The sequence below is a fragment of the Poecilia reticulata genome, chromosome 19 (genome assembly GCF_904066995.2).
Source record: "Poecilia reticulata chromosome 19, P_reticulata-male-v2, whole genome shotgun sequence".
Classification (NCBI taxonomy): domain Eukaryota; kingdom Metazoa; phylum Chordata; class Actinopteri; order Cyprinodontiformes; family Poeciliidae; genus Poecilia; species Poecilia reticulata.
In genome coordinates, this window is record NC_088848.1 from 17,588,098 (window position 1) to 17,611,585 (window position 23,488).

A 23,488-nucleotide genomic window follows, 5' to 3' on the forward strand; every position below is an offset into this window, starting at 1 on the left:
AAAAAAAAAAGTCTGGTAGACTTAAAGTTTAGATCTTTTCAACCATAAAGGTTGTAGATGACGACAAGAAATGAGATGGATCTCAACAAACTCACAATATAAAAGGAATATAAATTCAGAATTTTTTTTTCTTGACCCCAAATGTATTTTTATTTTCAGAATGACAGATTATTTTTCAGTGTTGTTTTGAAATGAGATTTACATTAAGATTATTTTGCCTTCAGACAATTTGGGTGATGCCAAATGATAATGTTGTAACTCTGTAAGCTTCTGTTTGTTTTTGCATATTGCACACCTGCGGGTGCATCAGTACTGTAGTGAACAAAACTATATAATTTCAACAACAATGTCATGCTTAAGTGGCAAATATAAAAGAAGTCGGTCGTCCATGTGTGCTGGTTGATGAAGGTATTTAAAGATTTATGGTTTGTCAGCTGTCCTGACTGTAGAGGTTATGCTATGAAATGTATATCGCATATATTCCTCAAGGAGACTTTTTTGTTTGTTCTCAAGTTGGAAAGAAAGTTTTATTTTTCTGGCCAAAACATGTCATGCTTCACAAGTAAAGTGCAGAGCTCCTGGAAAGTCCTGATATGGCTCTCCCACTGCAGCATACGTCAGTTTAGTAAGCACACCCACCTTATGCTTATGAGCAATCACACACTTATCTGACACCTCATGAAAATAGTTCTGCTAAGATGCATCAAGAACAAGCTGCGAGAACTCCCATACTTCACATGCAAGAACAGAACTATAATTTTCTCTTGCAGTAGTTGAGAATGTATTTTTCTCCCTGTGAATAGAGCAGATGGAGGTTCTCTACACGTGCCTCACAATGGGATAAAGTCGCCACACTTTGCCAATTGACTTCTGGAGATGAGGGAAAATATCTTCCCCATATAGCTTTTATAGTTGAATTTTGGGCAGAAATCTTAAATACTTGTATTTTTTTTCCTATTGTTTAAAGCTGTCGAGTGTGCACAGAACCTGTTTAAGTTAATACAAAAATAAAATGATGAATATGGCATGTTTCTATTTTAAGATTTACATGTGGTGATAAATATAATTATACATTTTTCTTCATTGTCTTTATAATGAATAGAATCTAGAATTTAAGTTCAACCGTTTTTTTAACATTGCACCATTTCGATTTTTTTTCTTTGCTTCGTCTATCAAGTATTTTTTTTCTGTTCCCATTTTAACCCACTGACTTCTTCCTGCGCTGCTTTGAAATAAGCCGCATCTGTGAGAAGCCACCAGTACTTTAATTACTGCGACACGGACAATATGTCAAACCCAAACATGTCACACTTCCCTTTCCCCCTTCAATTTCTTTCTCCCTGCAATGCGCGCGTTCCGTTCACATGTGTCCCTGCCGTATGAGCGCGCCTCGATGAACCGCGCAGGATCAGCCAGACTCAGTCTTGGCAGGAAAGCGTTCATCATCTTATCGTCAATCAATGAAAAACACAATTTACTTCTCAGAGGACTTTTTAAACCAAAATCGACTTTCCTCTTTAATTAGTTTTAGTCGTCAGTTTAGATTTCCGAAGGACCCACAGGCGCAGTTGTCACCTGATGGCTCCGGAGGGTTTATTTACAGTTTCCCTGGTCTTCACTCAGCATGGTGTCTTGCACACTGAGCCTTATACTCGGGATGCCTGGATACCGGGCGCGGTGGAAAGACGAAGCGGCACCACTTTTACCAACTTTAGAGGCGGAATAAACGGAAACTGAGCAGTGGTGGATTAAAAATAAAAGCGCAGACAAACCACTAACCAAAAAGGGGGCGAGGGAGGAGTACATGACGGACTGAAGGTTGTAAGAGGGCACGCTTAAGTTTTTTAGTTTAGTTTTTTTTTTTTTTGTCACATTTTGAAGACAACTCTTCGGTAGGACGAGCTTTTGCCCTCCGTACTAGAAAAAAAAACCGGACAAAAATTGCCTGAAAAATTCCACATTTCAGTCTTAAATACAAGTAAAAAAAAAAAAAATCCTCAAAACTCTTAATTTGAAGTGCTCCCCGGAAGTTTAGTTGCCACAGTGTCTAGCTTGACGCTGGCAAGTTCCGGTGACGCGGAGAAGTCTGGATCGAAGGCTTGCACCTGGATGCGAGTTTTGCCGAGTTGTGGGTTCGTCTCCAGGTGTTAGACGGACCCCACAGCTTACGCAGTAATTACAAAAAAATCTGTCGGTATTATTTTTACTTTCCCACACCTTCCTGTGGGAGAAAACAAACAAAAAAACCCTCCCAAAGATAATTTTTTGACGCGTCTTTGAGGACGGGATGTCCGCTGATATGTAAAGAGGACGGCGCCGGATGGATGAGCGGACGGATGGATGGATGCACTGGAATATTACTATGAACTAACTGCTCGGAGGAATCTGCTCTTGGATCTTTCTCTCTGGAGTTCTTGATTGTTTTCTTCCTGATCTGTGAAAGCCATCTCCCCCGTCCTGAGGATCTGATCACCTGCTATGCGTCTGGTGTGGAGGATACCTGGCGGAAGGTGTTCAGCGGGATCCAGCGTGACAGGACACAACTTCAGCATCTGATAACCCAAAGACCCGCTTCCCATTTGTTTTGCCCCATTTTTATTTTAAAACCCCCAATCGTGTGCGTGATGCGCGTGGAATGAGGACAGATGATGGATATAATTTGGGAGCTATTGATCATTCTTCACGCGAATGTTATTGTGTGCATATCAGGTGAGTCATGGGCGTCGCTTTCGCCTTTCTGGGCAGGTGCAATCAATATGGGCAGATATTAAAGATGTTTGACTGAGATTAACGCAAGAGTACGGGACTTTGGGGAGAACTGATGTGTGACGGGGGTGGGGTTGGGTGTTGAGGTGTGGATGAATCCACTAAAAATGCGTATTGACGCCTTCAGATCGTGTTTTATTTGGCTTACTGCATCATTCACTCTGTGTGGTTGTTTTGTTAAAAACAGAGATTACATTTTCTCCAGTTTCCAGGACTGGATGCGCAGCCCTTGACGCATGGATGACACAACGGGGCTTCAAAATATTAACAGTTTCAAAGAACACGTTCAGGCTTTAGGCTTTTTCTTTTTAAACTATTCATCTACCCCCTCTGGTATTAATGAAACCTCGGCGCTTCAGAAACTTCTGAGACTGGAGCTTTCGTGCGCAGCAGCGCGATCTGCGGTGTTGTGGCGCTGTAGATTGCGCCCTGAGTTAACGGTTTTCTGTGGACATGTTGACGCGCCTTTTGGTTCTTTCCTTACTCTGTAGTTTTTACCGGGTTTGTTCCTTGTTGGCTTGCTGGTTGCATAGATGACTTCTAGCTTTGAATTGTGTTGGAAACTGGAACGATGGAAATATATGGCAGGTTTTGTATTCAGTGTTTCTAAATGACGCAAATCTGGGAATTTATGGCAACTCGTGCGTAAATTCCTGTCTGCGTACTGCGCTTGTCAGGTGAAGGGGGATTTTTAAATATTCTTGCAGACTTTTTTTTTCCATTATGAAGATCACAAAACACGATTTGCCTCCACCCATGTTTGTCTTTGGTTATCTTCTCTTCATCAAAATGCCTTTTTTGTGTGAGAAGTGCTTTTGCTATCTTCCATTTAGCCTTCCTATTTTCTCTCTTTTTTCTTTTTCTATCAATTATAAAGTTGGACTAAAATTCCTGCCAAGACATTATGTTAGATCTCTCAGGTTTTAAATATGCATAGTGGAGTTTAAGTCTGATGCAGCTTCTTTAGATCAGGGGAGCAGCCCTTACAAATTAAGTCTCACCATGTGTTTGGAGTATTTAATGGAAAGCTTTTCCAATACTACATGGTTTCAAATCAAATGGTATGTCTGATCTATAACAAGGACGATCATAAAACAATTAAAATGGGTGAGATGCTGTAAAATACGTAATCTTAACAGTACTTCCACAGTTAAACGGCTTGAGGCAGAAGGTTGTGAAGCAGGTTAGGGGTGTTGCCTTTGATGCTGCTGTACTGTCTGACGGCAGCAGTTCAACAAGTTCATAGGGAGCATGTGTAAAGTTTAACATTGAGAACCATGTCCCTGCAGTAGATCTGAAACAGATGAAAGGACACTAAAATCACTTTTTCATCTCCCCTCATTATTGCTTTAATTCTTTTCTGCATGTTTGAGAAATCCTATACTCTCCTTTAGCAGCCATTTGGGGTGCCTAAATGCTTTCTCTCACCAACCGCCACGTTTTTCGCACATCTCCGGAGCTGCAGCCTCCAGCTTAGCTTCTGCCTCACAGGCACTCCTGCATAAAATTTTCCATATTCTGCTCATTCAGCCTAGTGGCAGCAGCAATTGGCACACACATGGTGGAATTACACTTCTGTTGAGTTTATCATACATCCTCCTGAATGGCTGTAAACTACTTAATGGAGCTGAAGGCAGAGTGTGGGAAAGAGTAGGAGCTTCTTAAAGAGACAGATGCTCAGTTTTAAGGCATTAAATTGCAAAGTCAAATTTATTTTCAGTTATTGAATATGTAGCTTTTTCATAACAACTGAAAGTAAGTTAATATATTATGCTATAAAATATCCCTATCTGAAAAATGCACAATGCTTCCCCTTTAAAGGAGGGAGTGATGGTGTGTGTATATATACCCCCACACGTTATGTTCTTGAGTTTGACTACATGCAAAAATTCTGTTAGGTTTTCTTTTATTTAAATGTATTTTCTTAAAGAAACAAAAAAACTACATGACATTTCATAAATTGACAATATTTATTTTTCAGGCACAGACATTTTATATCACAATCAAGGAACTGTTGCCTTCAGTTGTAAAAATGCTGCATATATCAAACATAAATAAAAGCAAATTGATTTTGTAATTTGAGGCTTTGAAATTGACCTCTGTCTCTTTAAGAAGCTTCTGTTCTTTCAGACGGTCCGCCTTCAGCACCTCATAGTGCAGTATACAGCTGTTCTTGGGAGCATTTGAATGAGAAGTAGTTTGTGTTTTAAGGTGAGGAGTTTGACTAGATGTTTGATAATTGTTGTAAGCACTAGGCTGGTGGAGTTGAAGCATCGCTTTGAGGGCAAGCATCTTAAAGGGCTGCTATGGGAGATTAAGAAATCCTTCAGACTAGCATGAAATCAAAGCAACACTGCAGTTATGCTTTGAATTATACCAAAACGTGATATAAAATTCAGTTTTACATAATATCCCCCTTTAAAGATTTTTTTTATTATTGTGGAGATAAAAAAAAACCTATATTTAATATAATTGAAGATCTAATGTAACTGATTCTGATTTGGAATTTGAACAAAGGGCTCACAGCCTAATTTTCAGTTATACCTGGTAAATATGGGGTTGGATGTTGGCAAGAGAGGAGGTGAAAAAGGAAAGTGTATTGTAATTCAAAGCAGGTAGACATTTGGGTCCGTCAGCTTTTCACACCAGAACCAGCATCATTCAGGTGTGAGGAGTCCCTTGTGTGGTCAGAATCTATCTCATGTTGCCTCATTTGGATTGTTGCCTATGCAGAATGGGTAATCTCTGCACACCAGCTGTTGATTCAGTCAAAAGGTTACACAGACTGGAACTTGCAGATTTACAAATGGTCATTAGACATTTCAGTAAGGTAAAGCAAATTTCTGTGCAGAAAATTTAGTGAAAATTATGGAAAAATGCAAAGTGGGTGCACAGAAGCAATTCTACAACGGAATCTCATCTATCTGATCAGGTTTAATTTAAGTTCATTTGAACTAAACTTGTTGGTTCTGTTGCCTGAGTCATCAGCTTTGTGTGCTGGCAGCTTCTGGAAGAGAACGACGTGTCATCAGTCTGACCTCAAACCAGAGGAAAGTTTTGTCTACTTGTCCTCGCATCACTTTACCAAGCTATTACAAAAAAAATGTTTTTGTCTGGCATTCTATATAGTCAGTGTAAATGATTTATAGATCTCCTGCTTGGAGCTGGTTCGCTATCAGATTTACCTGTCACTCACTTTTTAAAGTTGTGACTGTGAATTTATCATTCACTGGTTTCAAAACTTTGTGAATTTCTAACTCAAAAGTCAGACTTTTTTAAATGTCTGACACATACTGACATCCTGACAGCCATTTAAACAAACATCTTTTGATTGTGACAGCACAGCAAGGTCTTCAAAACTCATATCTTGAAGGTCTCACGGCATTGTCTTTAGGATAAAAGGTTCATTTGAAGATGTGAATGTATCTAAAGTCATGATAAACATGTGACATGTGCAAAAGTTCAGATCTAAATGCTTGTATGCACGATAGAATGTGAACACTAAAAACTGCTCTGTTTGTCCAGGATGTCTACACTTTGATTTGTGACCTGGCATGTGTGCTAGCCTTTTACAGCCGTGCATCATCCGTACTTATTTGACTCAAGTTGGTTGGTGAAACTCTTCATAATTGTTTGGGACTGTAACTAATTGGAGGACTTTCTTTTTCATAACGGTGTCTTCTTCACCTATCAAATCGGATGGAGTTGTATTTTCTGAGCTGTACATAGTTTGAAATCCGGTTAAACCAGATTTCTTAAGATGTCTGTTATGTAGCACAGTTGAGCATGGAATTTGAACATGACTCTTATCAGCGCTAAGACTTAAATATCTGATGCAATCGAGAGCCAGAGCTTGGTGCCGCTTTCACAAGGAAGAGACTTGCTTGGTGGGCTCTGAAAAGATGGAGCTCCATGTGTAATTTTGAGATAAGATATAAAAAAAAAAAAGACACATTATCATTCGTATAATTGTAATGGAGTTGATGCTTGAACGTGACAATGGAAACAAATAATTAAAATGTCCACTTAACTGTGACAAAAGAGCTGGTGTATTAGTAAAAACAAATTACGGCTACAGATTACCGTGGCAACAATTAGAGAGGTAATGATTACATGATTACATTACACACTGAAACCTGCGACTTCTTGCTGAGGTTTTCACGGGAGAGGCACAATACAGACACACATCTGATCAGCATGCAAAGTAACAAATGAAACCGAAAGAAATTCACAGCAATCCTGTCAAGATTAGTCATACAGCGAAGCACTGACTGTGTGAGGTCTGAAATGAAGTCGCATCATCCAGTCGCGCCATCTTCTCCGAGTTGAAATAGTTCTGAGACTGAAGAGCCGGCTACTCATGCTCATGTCACACAACCAGCTCCCTATCCGTGCCATCTAGAACTGTAGTGGATGTAAATGCCTAAAACCAATCTAAATCCTGTGTTCATAGAAACCTAAGAACTGCAGTGTATTTGAAATGAAGTTGAAATAAAAAGTAGTGAAGCATGTCTTCTGTTCTCAAGCCTCCTGCACAGCCAGATCTGCCGCCACCGTAACGTTTGAATAAGAGAAACTAACTACTGCGAGCCATCAGACTTTACCACATATGTAATATTTTTGCACAGATTAAACAAATGTCACCTGAAGACACTTTATGAATGAGCCCTAAACTTTAGTGCAATTCAAATATCTTTGATTCTTTCAGTGTAGGTCCACGATGTTTCTGGGGATACCAGCATGAAGTTTTGACAGCACCAATGGATTTGGACTGTGTAGTAAAACAACTAATGTGTAGTTTCTGAACACACAAATAAATATAATATAAATGTTAGAAATGATCATGGTCCCCAAATGTTCGTGACTTAAAAAGGTTTGATATTCCGTTGACAAACTTTTTTTTTTTCTATGAACCTTTCTGACCAAATATAACCTTTCAGTTTACTTGAAGAGTACAGATGGGTTGGCTAAATTCAGAAGACTGTTTCAATGAAAATCCAGAGTTTTCCATTGCATGCAGCTCTATCAAATACTCTCCACTCTGTCATTTTGTTTTGAAGTTAAAAGCATTTACTCTTGAGAGGTCAGAGATCCGTAGGTGAGAATGCAGGGTCTATTTTCTTCATTTTTCCAGCAAATTTAGATCATTTACCTGGTGGAGGTCACTGACTGACCGTGTCAGTGACCTCCACCAATTAATGGCCTCTTGAAAGATTTTCCTTTTTTTTTCATTTTTTCTGAATTCCATTTACAGTACATTTTTTTAAGGTAATGCACCTATCAATAGGTCAGTAATGGACATCAGTCATTTTTCTTTTTCCTGCCTCTCAGTTGTAATTGACTTTACGTATTCTGAAAATTTAGTTGGGGATTTTTGTGTGCATGTTCAATAACTCTTTGAAGAATCTAAATTAATGAATTACGTTTAATTTCCCTATTGCATTAATACAATATTGAATTGAATAAGTGAATCTCAACTGAAAACCTTCAAACTTCTCAGTGTAACACACAAGGAGTATGTTATTTAATGCGCTTTATTTTGAATTAATGTCAATATCAAGATATCAAGAGTGCTTGAATTTGGGTTCTTCTGTGTTTTCACCGTTTATTTTTTGTTCATTGAGCTCTTGCTTCATTCTATATAGGTTTGTTTAGTTTCTGTATTCTTGTTTTGTGCTTTTGTATCATGTTCTCTTGGGTCAGTGTTGTTCGCTCTCACCCACATTTGTCGTTTGAGTCAGATCAGCTCTAGTCTGGTAAAAACCAACCACTCCGTACTGATGGCCTTGGCTATTGAGAAACTGCTAATTGCTGGTGTAGTGGACTCTGAAGCGTTAAACGTTAGATATTTAACTAATCACTAAGGTTTGGCCATGACGTATGTAATGTGCCAGTTTGATTCGCTGAGGCTTACCAGCTGTAATCAACCGTCCTCCCACTGCAAAGAGAGAAGTGCCAAGCCAAACAAGATGGCTTTTAATGTTAAGTCAGAGTTTGGAAGCGTGGCCAACACATACTTCTGTTTACTGTTTGGTCTGGTTGAAATTCTACCAGAAAAATTCACCTCAATGGGAGAAATTCCAGATAGAGCACAGAAGGAAGTTGAGAATCTAGTGGAATGAAGTGATGCTCAGCCCTTAAAGTTTTCATTATTCACCTTCTTCAGCTTGAGTATTTTGAGTATACTCAGCAGTCCCCTGAAATATAAGCATGACACAAAAGCACAAACTGAAGTTATATTGTAATCCCTTTTTCTGTTGTATGCACACTTAATTAAGGGTTAAATTGGTGTAACTTAAGACTTGTCCTGTATACTCAACACTTAGTCTTGTATAATACTGTAAATATCACAAGACCCAACAAGTTATATTTTCCCTTCTCCCAAAGAACTTAAGCGAGGATTATGACCACTTGGTTTTGTTTAGTGCACTTTATGGGTGACTCAGGATTGAACCTCTTAGGCTTCTGTAAATTGTAGGGTTGGGTATTACTTGGACCATCTTCTGACATTTCTTTCTTGCTCTTACAAGAAATCAGGCATAAGAGCATAATTATCTTGAATATGGAATCTTCCTGTTATTGATTGCCAATTATAATCCAGGAATAATGGACTGAAAGGCTTTGATGTTCAAGAGACTTCATACAGCTCTCCAGACCCTCTAATGTACATGTGCATAATGTTTGATAAGTAGACTGTGCTGCACTTTGATAAGTAGATTTATGATTAGAGTTCAGTCTACTAAACTCTGGTTGCTTAACTTTAGGTTTATAACTCATAGAAATATTTAAAGATTGTTTTCCTAATAAATCCCCAAAAGTGCTTAGAATACTCGATGCATTCTGTTCAATAGTGTAATATAAAGAAAAGTTGAGATTGGGCACGTTTGAGAGAGAATGACACTTTATTGAGAAGAATAATTTGAATAAATCAATCAGTTGGCTTAATTGCATTCCTTTGGAACCAGTTTTCTTGTCCACATTAGGAATCACATGTAATCAAATTTGAAGTCAATACCCCATAATTTGCAAGCTGGTCTTCATGAGAATTGGCTTTCCAAGTGTCATTTTGGGGATGGTAGAAAAACCTGCGTGACTGTTAAATGTGTCCCAGGGGATGAAGCAGGACTGAATCAGTTCACCCTGAATCAGTTCACCCCGTTTCTTTTTCTATTTCTAAGAAATGGTCCATTTTTTCAATTATTAAATGGCGTTTTACCTTTAGATCCAGCCTTGTTTACTTTGAGTATGGATTCTTATGGGCTTTGACATTAACAACTGTTGCATCCTGTAAGATAAATCTCAGTATTGTTGAAACATTTGAGATGCACGTTCACTCTAAATCACGGTCAGATGGATGGACGAATGGAGAAGTAAACTAGTAAACCTTAAAAAACCACAGAATGGTTCACTTTAGACTTAATTTGGCATACAGATATTTTCATACAGACCAGAGAAACCTCTTAAATCTAAGTCCTTGCTTGTAGGGTAACTCTTCTGCTATTGGAAAAATCCAAACTAATTGACAGGCCAAGACTCTTCAATGCTGGTGCAAGGTCTGTTTAATAACGGCACCCTATCATTCATCTATCTCTATTTCTGTTATTTACATCAGAAACATATGGTAACATGCCAAGGCAGTTCATGCTGGGCAGCTTTTGGTAACGGCACCCAAATGAGCAGCTGCTGTAACTGCATAGTTGTCCAGGCACTTGGTTGACTCTTAAAGGTGTAGTGTGAAAATGAACAAAACCAAATATAATTGAGACATTTTTTCTTATGCCTATCACCATGGAGTTGAATACACCTAACTATTGTGGTGTGAAAGCACCATTTGATGATTTTTAAGACCTTGATATACCTCTCAACCACCCACTTGGATCTTGCAGACAAGCATGCGCCGTTATCACACCACACTGATTCAGATTAATATTGTCCCTGTAAGCACATTCATTTTTGGTCACAAAAATCTCGCCTGAATACAGATATCCACAGGAACTCCTAGTGGAGCTCTGTGGGTGAGTGCAGATGACAACATTTTGGGGTCAAATGGACTGAAAAATAGGAATTGGGCTGAAGTACTAACACTTGACAGATGTTAAGCCAAGTTGCATGCTATCTTTTTTTTTTTAATTCAATTAAAAATAATTTTTTTAAATGTAATTTCAAAAAAATATTCACATCTATTGTTTCTGTTTTATTCCATTTTATTTTTTATTTAAGAAAATATGAATAATGGAATAATTTTCTTTTATTTGGCTGGGTGAAGCCATTTATTATCAAATAATTGTTTGTTCTTTTTAAATCATAATGGCAACATAAGTTAACCCAATAGGCTCAGTCCTGAAGTGGAAATAATCATGACCATGCATTGCCCTTTGCCATGCAGACATGTAACTTCACTTGTGCCAAAAAGTCTCTAGTCCAAAGTGAATCCACTGCACATTTGAGTTTTCCCCAAAGAGACTGAGATGGTCATTCCAGAACCTTCAGTTTTTCTTCAGGAGTCAACTTGGATAGTCATTTTGGAACATCAGGGTATCTCTCTTGTGCAGCTTGATGGCTGCTGATTGCAACATTTTCTGGAATATTCCCTGATAACTTTTCTCTTGCATAAATCTGGAGCAAGTTCTCAGTACCTTTGTGATTCACATTTTGCAATATAATTGGCAAACCACTTTTGTATATAGCAGTAAGGAATTTATACTACTTTCCTCTCAAATGCAGCATTCACTTTTGGTTTTTAAGATCCCTTTTGGTTAACTTTTCATGCTGTGCTGTTGACATGGTAATCTCACTCATCTGGGGACTGAACTATGCAGCCTGTTGTTTTGAACAGCCTTCTTATTGTGCATCTTGAAATGGCAACATCACCTTTTTCAGATTGTTTCAGCTCAAACAAACATTCGTCTGCTTGTGGCTAAAACCTTTTTGTTCTACAGAACCGTGGCTTCTTAATCAGAGTTTGAACACCTCTGGTGTTCTCATCGGCTACATTTTTCACCCTCCTATTTTAGACAGTTTAGCTAGATTTTCTAGCAGATCCTTTGATTATTCTCACCACATCCCCATGGTTTGGAATCCTGGAACGCCGTTGCAGCTCTGGATAGAAATGGTTGAAAATAGATTATTCGTTTCTCATTAATTCCCTCACTGTATGGGTTCCTCATTCATTTGATATGATTCCTGTAGGTATTCCATGGGTCTCTCATGGATCAGATCAAAGTATTGGATGTTCAAAGACCCCTATTGTTTGCCTCTTGTTGCAGTTGGCTGCTCCTGCCCACTGTGATGTTAAAAGAGAAGAAGCAAGCCAAATGATGCTTCTGGTTTTATCCAATCAATCGCATTCATTCAGCAAAGCCATTATGCATTGCCTTTTTATTATTATAGCAATTTAACCTTCCTGCTTATTTTCTTTTCTGGCTTGTCATTTGAGGACCTAGATATACAGTGACTACAAGTATTGATTATGCCCTATTATAATCAGACCCTCTTTAGGCTGTTCTTCTGATCTTATGACTAAGCATGAATAAGAGAATTGGCTTGCCCCTACAGCACACTCTAGCTGTTTCAGATATTCTTAAGAAACAAAAAATGGTATTGATTTTTTTTATTTTTTTTAGTGGGCCTGTGAGATCTATAGAGACTATTTGTGTGTGCTTTTACACAGCTTATTTCTTTGATGGCAAGAGGCCAGAACTCAAATAAGATGTGATGTAGAAGGCATTCATAAACTATCACAATATCTTCTATCCTACATAATTAGTTTCCTTCTACCTGACTGGAAAAGCTCTGAGTATTTTCAACTGGTTTTCATGTGGAAGGCATCTGAGAAACCCTGCACAGAAATCTATAATGTTACAATAGCGTATAGGGCAAATATGCATGACGCAATTAAAAAGAGAGCTCAGACTTTTTATATTGTGGGGTTATGTGGTGTGGTTGTGAACACTCACTATCTTACTCTCCCTAAACTTGCAGGGTATTTACTTTACAAACATGCAGGTTACATTTTCTAGAAGGCTGACGCTAACGGCTAATGAGCCAAAGCAGATTTCTATATAAGAGAAAAAAAATGCATGTAATTACCATAGCAAGGTAACTGTTGCTATGGTTTTATAAAGTTTTACATTTTAGTATTAGAGCACACTGGCAGCAGAGAAAAGCGGAGAAAGAAAAACAATTTAAGATTTTTTTTGTTTTGTTTTTTGTACCTTGCTCCACTGTGTTGCCTCACAGCAGGAGGGCTTCCGGTTCAAACCTCATCTGACGCCTTTCTATCAGGGGTCTACTTGTTCTACCTGTGTTTGTGTGCTCCAAAGCCTGAGGGGCCAACAAGAAAGGTTAATTGGTGGTACAGTTGTTGGCTGAAGGTGTATGCGAGTGTGTGGGGGTTTGACACACAGCAACAACCACAGCTTAATTAACCCCAAGACCCCTGGGTAAAGATTAGCTGTCAATTTTAGTTTCATTTCCGGAGGCCAAAAGGAGCTGGAACCAAGTATAGTCGATCTTAATGTGATTGGAAAAAGGCGTATTGTTTCCGTTTTGATACCTAATTTCTGGTAAGTGGGTGTGCACTTTATTGAAAAATTGGTTGAATGCATGTTTAAGATTGTATCCACTGGGAAAGATTGTAGTTTCTTGAAGAAAATGCATGATACCCTTTTTTTTAACATTTTTACTTCAAAAGCTTGATTTTTCAACTTTATGAAAAAGTCTCTGAACTGTCCTGAAACCAGAAAAGTCAAATTTACTCTTTTATCTTTCAGTAGACTCAAATCTAAAAGTCTGGTTGTTGTAGTTCATTATTTTTCCCCAAAGACTTGAGACGAGATATGAACTCTGTAGCAATGTGCCTCTTCATAGTCATGGGCTCACTATCGTGACCTCACTTTATCCATTATTAAAACACATCCTGCTATCATTTTTAGAAAGTTCCAGGAAGGGACTTTCACACGCAACGTCAAGGTAGTAAAATAAAATGGTAATAAAATATTAAGTATTCAGAGAGAAATAAAGAAATAAGACGTTTAATAAAAAGTTTGAACAGTGCATATGATTCGGAGATGAAGATGGCAAAAGCTATGCATTTTCTTCTACCCTATTATAATCTTGACTAAGTTGAACACTTTTTTTTGTCTTGTTTTAGGAGGTACCATTCTTAAAGGGTCTATAGTAGTCTGATTAAAAGTTGACAGAAACAATAAACAGTGCACCAAAATCTGACCTTAATACATTCAAATTTGACTCATTCAGTGACATTTAACCCAAGGAGCACTGAATCCAATGTTTTCATTATTTTAACATTTTATTCTTTAAACTTAAACAATAAACTTCAACCACATCTATCATCATACACTAATATAACTCCCATACAAAATAACTGAATAGATGGGAAAAGCGCCATCGGATGTAAACTGTAAATTTCCTCTCTGTCACATGTAGATGTAAAAGGACATCGGTCTGTGTGCAGAAAATGCATTTAAAAATTAAAGGCTGCACAAAAAAAAAAAAAACGGGGCTAGAGCAACAAGACAACTCCAAACAGGTCAGGCTTGAGGATTCTTCAGGTGAATGAGGTCTAGACGATCACGCATGAATACTTGCGCCAAAGTGGAACAATAGCAACTTTGGCTCTGATGGAAGGAGGGTGTGCTCAGAGACCATATTGATCTGCTGGCACATGACGACGAGTGTTTTATTATTCTTCAGATTGCCCAGATTGCTCCACGCTCGCTCTAGAGGGGAAACTAGAAGGAGCCGTACATTGTCTGTGCAGCTGGAGCGGGCTGACAGGTCGAGAATATCACAGTAATGCCTCATCCGAGCCGTGCCAGCCGTATGGAACGGCCTCGGATACATAAGGTTCTCCTCACAGTGGCTGAACAGGCAGAAATTTAATTGTAATTTTCTGTGATCTTTATGTGAGAGAAGCTGTTCACTGCACTCTTGTTGGTATGACGGCACTGTCTGGAAATCAATGCCTCTTTGTGAATGAAAATATTTCCATTCAGTAAATGTGAAACTTATTTGTGATGCACAAAGGTGCCTAGAAAATGTAGCAGTTTGTGGTTCAAAACCCAATTCCTCCAGATGGAATAGACTTCCACATTCCTCACTCTCCACATTGCTGCTGAAAAATCAGCTGTTCCAAGAGGCAATTCCACATGGATTGATCAGCACATCCCATCATTTTACTAAATTTTTTTCTTTTCTAGTTTGAAGAATTTATCACTCTTAGAAATAGTTCTACTATTCATACAAATGTATATATTTATAGGAGGCCACAGGGCAGTCCTATCGGCACCTGCATCTGTTCTCTATTCCACCTTATTTGAGATGCACAAAGGAAAGGTTTGCAGCCACATGCGAGCGCATGGATTTACACATTTCTAAAATTTGCCTGCCTCCTTCCAGTCTGGAAGCTGCTTTCTCATTATGCATGAGGACCCTGGTAAACTGTTCCATAGGCAGGACAAAAGTTACATTGCTCTCTCTGAATCTTCTAAATCCAAGGCCATCGTTCTGTGCCCAAATCTTTTAAAAAAAGTGAAATCCTTACACTGATTTGGGGAATCAGTTTTTATCTCAAGTAGAATGCTGTATGAAGCAGAAGATGAATGGACAGACTGGTTTGATTGGTGCACAATCCCTGCAATATGCTCTGTTCCAGTTGGTTGTGGTGAATATGGGGCTGAATCAAATGGTAACCTTTTGGAGTTGCAGTTCTTTCTACTTTATCTTGCAACCCATTCCTATGGACCTGAGACAATTCTTGTGAACAAAATAAAATTGCAGTTACAAGCAGCAGTTTTTTTAATTTTTTGTCATTTTTAGTTGTTTAAAGATAATCACAGCCTACCCTTGGAGAACAACATGACCTCAGGGAAGCTTAGAAATTTTAAATGGCGTGATGAAATCAGAGGGTAGGGGCCTTTGGTGTATTGGTGACAATGACACGTGTCTCCACCAGCCGGGCCATATGCCACCAAACAAGCATGTTACCAAGGACGCTTGCAATCACTCCTGATGCTATGAGTAAACGCAGCTCATGTTGCAAACCCCAGTGGCATATGGTGTCCGCAGTGTGTTTCTGCTTGAATCTCTGCCCATTCCCTTCGTTGCTTCTGTCTGGTCAGTGTCGCTGTGCGTCTGCTGCCCTTCTGCTCCTTTTGATTACCAGCCAGTTAACTTTAAACACCAACAGCTAATGCACTGCAGCTCAATTCAGTCTGGAATTTGCTTAGAAAAGCGTACTACCCTCCATAAGCTGTTGAATCCGACTGGGGAGAGCAGACGTTATTTATTGCTCATTGAAAATATGCTTTTTTTTTGTGCAGTATTTAGATTTTTTTTTTTAAACTATTGCCAAGTCTTAAAATGAGACGACCGGGATTTCCATACTGTAGAGTAAAAACAGTCACATATGAATAAATGTATATCCATCACCTGTGGATTCCAAGTGCAGTTCCGCCCTCTTCCCCCTTCGAGCACTGATTTGGTTTCCACCGATACTTCAATTAGATCCACCTCATTAGCTGCTAAATGGCTTCACTATGTTTCACAGCTTGGAGCAGGCTTCATCTGTAGAGAGCCTTTTAGTGGATTTAAGTGTTGTTTTACATATAAACAGCTGCCTGCTGCTAATTATGTAAATGAGAGTGGTAAGACTGGCATGTTTAAAAAAAAAAAAAGTGTTTATGTCAATAAAATTTATTTTAACCATTTTGTATACTTTTTATCACTTGCTAAAGGTTTATTTGGTCAGTATGTATAGTGCTGAGATTCATGATAGCCAGCACATACAACAATAGTACCTGGTACTCTTAGGCTTCACATAGGGGGCTACTATTACCATCACTGTGCCCTGCAGGACACTTCTTCAGCCCAGCCAGTTCAGCACTGGCTGCTTAATTAATTACGGGAAAATTACAATTATTTTGATCAGTATTGAAATGGAAGTTGTTTAGCCAATTACCCATTGATTTTAGACAGAACGTTAACTGCTTTAAATTTCCCTGTGCTTTTCAGTAAACCTTTTAATTTTTATATTAAATGTAGGATATGCAAGAAAAAAGTAAACTCCAGTAAATTAAACAATTTATTAATCTTTTACATGCACAGAAAAAATAATTAAAAACAGAATTAAAAAAGCATACACTATAAAATATACTGTTTAGTACACAAAGTCCTGGAATGAAGTTTGTCATTCTTTTCATCCTAGCATATTTTTTTATTCCTCTTTGCTATCTTCTCTTCTGTCTTGTTCTTCTAGTCTTTCTTGATGATCTAATCTTCTATTGATGTTCCTCTTTTTAATGTTAGACCAAATTGTGTTTTTATTATAGTGGGTAAGAATATTACTCACAACTCGCATTTTAGTGTCCTAAGTTAACAAAAGCGATTCTCTATTTAGTGTTAAGCCAATATATTTAAATTCCAGTCACTTTTAACCACAGAGGAGCATTTTAGTGTTGTTGGTTTTGATGCATCTTCTGTTGTTGTGGTTGTTGTGCTCCATTTCTTTTTTGTGTCTGATGTCCATTCTCAGTCTTCTTCATCCCTTCCCTCGTCTCGTAACTACAAACTTTTCATACTTTATAAAGTCAGAGCTAATCATAAAAATCTACCATAAATTTCAGACCTTTTCTACATTTTAGAATGAGGACATAGTGTTCTGAAAAACTGAGTTGGGATAACTCTTAAAGTTCGACATGAAAATGGTTTAGGACCCTGACTGATGTTTCCCAACTGCCTTTGTTTAAATCATAATGACAGTTTACTTTAAGAGGAAACTGCAGAAAGAAGAATCCAGCCTCTAAAATGAGGCAGAAAAATGAAAAAGATGTTGCTCTCAGTGACAAACTTGCAATTATCAAGAACTCTTAAGAATGATCCTCTCTGTAATTTTGGCCAATTTGTGTTTTCCATTTGACTGTTTTGGCAGCATTTGTCTCCCAGGCTTTCATCAACCTTGATTTCACCCACAGTACTACACTCCTTATGTGCTAAATAATTTTTAATCTGTTACATTTTCCTCAGAGTTAAATATTTCTATTTTTGTGGCTTATTTGTGTGTGCACGTGTTTTTTTTTAAGACTTCTTGAATTTTCAGTTTTTGTAATGTTGTCAGTCATTGGAAACATTTTACCAAAATGCAAATTCAGTTTTTAAAATTTGTTGGCTAAAAGATTTGCACTACACAACCATCTTAGAAATTGGTAGTTTTAACTGCCCTAAAGTTGATGTTATGTGTGATTTAATGTTTTATTTTCAAATTAGTTCTTCAGTAGAGCAAGTTGGCTTTGTGTGGCTGCAGAAAAAATTTCATATCTGAGCTATAAGCAATAGCGCAGCTTGGATTATTGTAAAATTTGGAGAGAAATGTATGCAAGTATATAATGTACCATGTTACTAAGCTCATACTGAGTCTTTGTTTTCTTCTTTGAAGGCTTTGATATGTTCAGTGTTCTCAACACATCCCCTGGATGTTGGCTTCCAACATATGTGGTTGCAGTTGTGATGCCATCACATCAATATGGACCAGAATCTTTGACATGATGTTGAATCTTTGCCATCTAGGCATAGTTTGATTAAGGAGTTGGACATAAGTCTAGTACTTGCGTACCCAGTACTCAAACGGTATACCTGGGAAAAAAAATGTAACGCTGTGTTGAAAGTGATAGATATACCAACACAAGCGGGCATATCAATCAATCAATCAAATTTTATTTGTATAGCACATTTCAGCAGCAAGGCATTTCAAAGTGCTTTACACAATCAAAATAAAAACAGAAACAAACAGTGAGAAAGAGAGAAAATTAAAAAACAAATAAAAATTAAAAAAAAACAAACTCCCTTACCAGAGGACGCCGCCGTCCCACACAGAATTTAACTAACTTATAGTTAGAGGAGTCTGCCCTCCCGCGGACTTTAACTGGTTCCATTCCATTTCCATTCCACTTTAATTTTCATCGTTTTCCACCCTCATTTTTCACTTTCTTCCCCATACATAAAAGAAAGAAGAAAAAAAAAAAAAAAAAAAAAAAAAAAAAAAAAAAAAAAAAAAATTAAAACATTAAAGACATAAAAACATGGAAGACATCAAAACCCGCACTCTAACCCTAATTTAGCCATAAGCAACTCTAAACAGGTGGGTTTTAAGTTGAGATTTAAAGGCACCCAGTGTTTCAGCTGTTTTACAGTTTTCTGGAAGTTTGTTCCAAATCTGTGGTGCGTAGAAACTGAATGCTGCTTCTCCTCGTCTGGTTCTGGTTCTGGGGATGCAGAGCAGACCAGAACCAGAAGATCTGAGGGGTCTAGACGGTTGGTACAGTAATAACAGATCTTTAAGGTATTGTGGTGCTAAACCGTTCAGAGATTTATAAACTAACATCAGTATTTTAAAGTCTATTCTCTGAGCTACAGGGAGCCAGTGTAGGGACTTTAAAACTGGTGTTATGTGCTCTATCTTCCTGGTTTTAGTGAGAACCCGAGCAGCAGCATTCTGGATCAGCTGCAGCTGTTTGATTGATTTATTAGTCAGACCTGTGAAGACGCTGTTGCAGTAATCAATGCGGCTAAAGATAAATGCATGGATGAGTTTCTCTAGATCGTGCTGAGACATAAGTCCTCTAATCCTAGAGATGTTCTTCAGGTGATAGAAGGCCGACTTTGTGACTGTCTTAATGTGGCTCTGAAGGTTCAGGTCAGAGTCCATCACTACTCCCAGGTTTCGGGCCTGATCGCTGGTTTTTAGTTGTAATAACTGAAGCTGTGCATTGATTCTAGTTCGTTCCTCTTTAGGTCCAAAGATAATAACTTCAGTTTTGTTTCTGTTTAGCTGGAGAAAGTTTTGGCACATCCACACATTGATCTGTTCTAAGCATCTATTCAGTGATTGGATGGGTTCAGAGTCACCTGGTGACATCGTGATGTAGAGCTGTGTATCATCCGCATAATTGTGGTAGCTAATCCTATGTCCTGTTATAATCTTTGCCAGTGGGAGCATATAAATATTGAAAAGAAGGGGTCCTAGGATTGAACCTTGGGGTACCCCACATGTGACCTTTGACCTCTCTGATGAGAAGTTTCCAATTGAAACAAAGAAATCCCTGTTCTTTATGTAAGATTCAAACCAGTTGAGCACTGGACCGGAGAGTCCGACCCAACTCTCCAGCCGGTTCAGTAAAATGTCGTGGTCAACAGTGTCGAAAGCTGCACTGAGGTCCAACAGAACCAGCACTGTGGTTCTCCCACAGTCTGTATTTATATGGATGTCATTGAACACTTTTACAAGGGCCGACTCCGTGCTGTGGTGAGCACGAAAACCAGACTGGAAGGAGTCAAAGCAGTTTGTTATTGTTAGGAAGTTATTTAATTGCTTAAAAACAGCTTTTTCAATAATTTTGCTGATGAATGGGAGGTTGGAGATCGGCCTGTAATTCTGCAGTAGGGATTTGTCTAGATTGTTCTTTTTTATAAGTGGTTTGATAACTGCTGTTTTCAAAGCCTGGGGGAAAACACCTGAAGAGAGCGATGAGTTTACTATTTGGATCAGATCATTAGCAACAACAGGCAGGACTTTCTTAAAGAAATGTGTGGGTAGGACATCCAGACGGCAGGAACTGGAGCTTAATTGACTTATAATTTCTTCTAGGGTTTTATAATTTAGTAGTAGAAATTGGGTCATTTTTCCTGCATTTGTTTTGTTTGGGCCCAGCATTAGTACTGTCTTTGGAGTGGATGAGCAGATTAATCCTCTGATCTTTTGAATTTTCTCTGAAAAGAAACTGGAAAACTTGTTGCAGGCGGCAATAGATTGAAGTTCAGGTGGTAACGTCATTGGAGGATTTGTGAGCCTGTCAACAGTGGCGAATAAAGCTCGAGCATTGTTAATGTTTTTGTTTATGACATCTGCAAAGAAAGCTTCTCTCGCATGTTTCAGTGTTGTGTGATAGTTACGTAGTCTTTCCTTGTAGATGTCATAATAAACGTGCAGTTGACCTTTACGCCATTTCCGTTCGGCCCTACGGCAGAGTTGTCTTGCAGATTGAACTACTTGTGCATTTCTCCATGGAGATTTCTTCCTACCAGTCACAACCTTCACTTTAGTGGGGGCAATGTAATCAATGATATCTGAAAGTTTGCACTGAAAATCATCCACCAACTTATCTACGTCACTATAACTTAAGAGTGAGGAAGAAGAGTAGATTTGATTAAATGTTTCTGCTGTGTTTTCTGTGAAAGTACGTTTTGTGATAGTAGCTGTTTGTTCAAGTGGGTTAACAGATAAAGAACTGTCAAAGAAAACAGCAAAATGATCAGACAGGGCAATATCAGTTACAGAGACATTGGAAATATTCACACCCTTACTGATAACCAGGTCCAGTGTGTGTCCCTGAGTGTGTGTTGCTTGTTTGACATGTTGTGTTAAACCAAAACTCTCTAATATATTACAGAGCTTTTTAGCCCCTCGGTCTTGGGGGTTGTCAACATGAATGTTGAAATCACCGACAATTATCAAACAATCGTAATCAATACATATGAGAGATAGAAGCTCATTCAAGTCCGCAAAGAAATTTTCCACATATGTTGGTGTTTTGTATAGAGTTAGTGTCAAAGTTCGTTTGTGGCCTTTTACCTCGATTCCAAGATATTCAAAAGACATAAAATTACCCAAAGAGATTTTACTACAGTTTATGGTATTCTTAAATATTGAAGCCACGCCTCCTCCTTTTTTGTGTTTTCTATTTTCACTTAAAAAATTGTACGTAGGAGGCGCTGATTCAATTAGTACGATTGCTTCATTATTGTCATTCAGCCATGTTTCTGTCAGAAATAAAACATCAATATTATGCTCAGTGATGAAATCATTAATTAATAGAGCTTTAGCACAGAGAGATCTGGTATTTAAAAGAGCCAGTTTAAGTGACTCGGAGGCTGAAAGCTCTTCAGTCTGAGGTTCCTTTAGACAGGGGATCAGTCTGAGGTTTGAATTAAGACCACTGTTTTTTGTATTTCTGTTTTTTGTAACTGTTCTTGTAGTGATCCGGACAGGTATTGTCCTGCTACGCAATGTTGGGGGGCCAGACACATTCTGGAGGAAGACGGGTGTAAGGATAATATCTGAACCCCAGTCTCAGACCTCAGAAACGCAGAGTGCTGGATCTTCAGGGAGGTCAGAGGCAGGTGGCTTAGATGAAGTGAGAGTTGTGCCGAGGCAAACCTGTTGATCCATACTATCCAGCTGGGAGGAGAAAGAGTCCGTCCGTCTTTCTCTCTGACCTGAATTCTCCACCAGCATTTTCAAGCGGCTCAGGTGAAGCCCGGCTCTCTTTAGTGGGTCACTTTCTAATAAACGTGAGTGAGTGTAGGAGCAGAGAGGTAGGGGGGAAGGAGAAGGGAGGGTGGAAGGAGAAGGGAGGGGGGAAAGATGTGGGATGGGGGAAGGCGGAGGGGAACCAGTCATTCTGTTCACAGCCGATGCTTTATCAGTTTGTATTGGAATAGTTTGTTCTTGACATGCGGAGGGCTCCATCCTAATCAGACATCCTTGAGCCTGTTCTTCTGAAGCGATGGTCACATTGTTGTTCTTGTTGATAAAATGAAAAATGTTTGCAGTGAGCAGCCTTATTCCGTGTTTGTTAAGATTGCGTCCTCCTCTTCCAAAGAGGTGAAAGCGCTGCCAGTAGATCCAGAGGTTATCGATGAAGGTCACTGAGCTGGCAGAGCAGGTTTTAATCAGCCATTTGTTTATCATAAGCAGCCTGGAATGTTTTTCGTCTCCCCATTGAGGCGATGGAATTGGACCACTGAGAAATAACTTAATTTTTAATTTTCCCATAGTGTCCAGAAGAATATTAAAGTCCTTTTTCAGAATCTCGGATTTTTGCTTTTCCAGATCGTTGGCTCCAACATGCACAACTAAAGTCTCCATGTTTGGCTGATCAGTGGTTAGAGAGAGCACTTTGCGGGTCAAATCAGATACAGTGTCACCAAGAAAAGAAACCACTCTCGTTTTCTTGGGATTGCAAACATGACTGATTCCATTTACTGCCATTTCCATTTACTGCCTCATCTCCAACTCCAATGAGTACACAGTGACCACCCAGCAGGCTGTCCCTGAGCAGCCACAGCTCTGCACGTTTTCTGCTCAGGATTCTGCAGTCTATCAGCCAGCTGGAGTGAGACGACCTCCATGCCAGCTGTAATTTAACACTGGGAGATGGGAGGGGGTGAGTGTGTACATATGTGAGTGTGAATGTTTGCTTGTGAGGGATTGATGGAACTTGCAAGGACGAGATTAGCAATGAGTGGCTGAGATAGCAGGATGCAAAAGGGGAAAGGCAAGCAGGTGTGGTGTCAGCGGTGATGTGGCAGAGAGATGCCCTACAGGTGGAGGAAGTATTTGTTTTTGTTTTTTTGTTTTTTTATTTAAGCTACTCTCTGTTTCATACAGAGCCACAAGCTAATCGCCCCCAATTCCATCACACACAAACTCGTGCACATCCTAGCCCTGTTAGGGAACCCAAATCTCCAGCTGCTAATCTGATAATCCTGTGCAGATGGATGTCCTGCAGCAGGAATGGAATTCTGTGTGACAGAGATGGAGTATCTTCTGCAGGAAGAGGGAGGCTGATACTGTAACATGAGGAGATGTTCCTAACCCAGCTTGCTAGACTAGTGTTTCTGTCAGTTGAGTGCATTGTCAGAACAT

The 23,488-nt window shown here is 38.9% G+C and overlaps 1 protein-coding gene across 1 annotated transcript in view; it reads left to right on the plus strand.

The window, feature by feature from the left end:
* The first annotated feature begins 2,050 nt into the window (after positions 1-2,050).
* ca10a (carbonic anhydrase 10 (inactive)a) overlaps positions 2,051-23,488 on the plus strand; it is a 267,157-nt gene continuing 245,719 nt past the window's right edge. Inside the window, exon 1 of the mRNA XM_008437703.3 lies at positions 2,051-2,709. Within this exon, the coding sequence (XP_008435925.1) occupies positions 2,646-2,709 (64 nt within the window). The 5' untranslated portion in view covers positions 2,051-2,645. The remainder of the gene's footprint in view (positions 2,710-23,488) is intronic.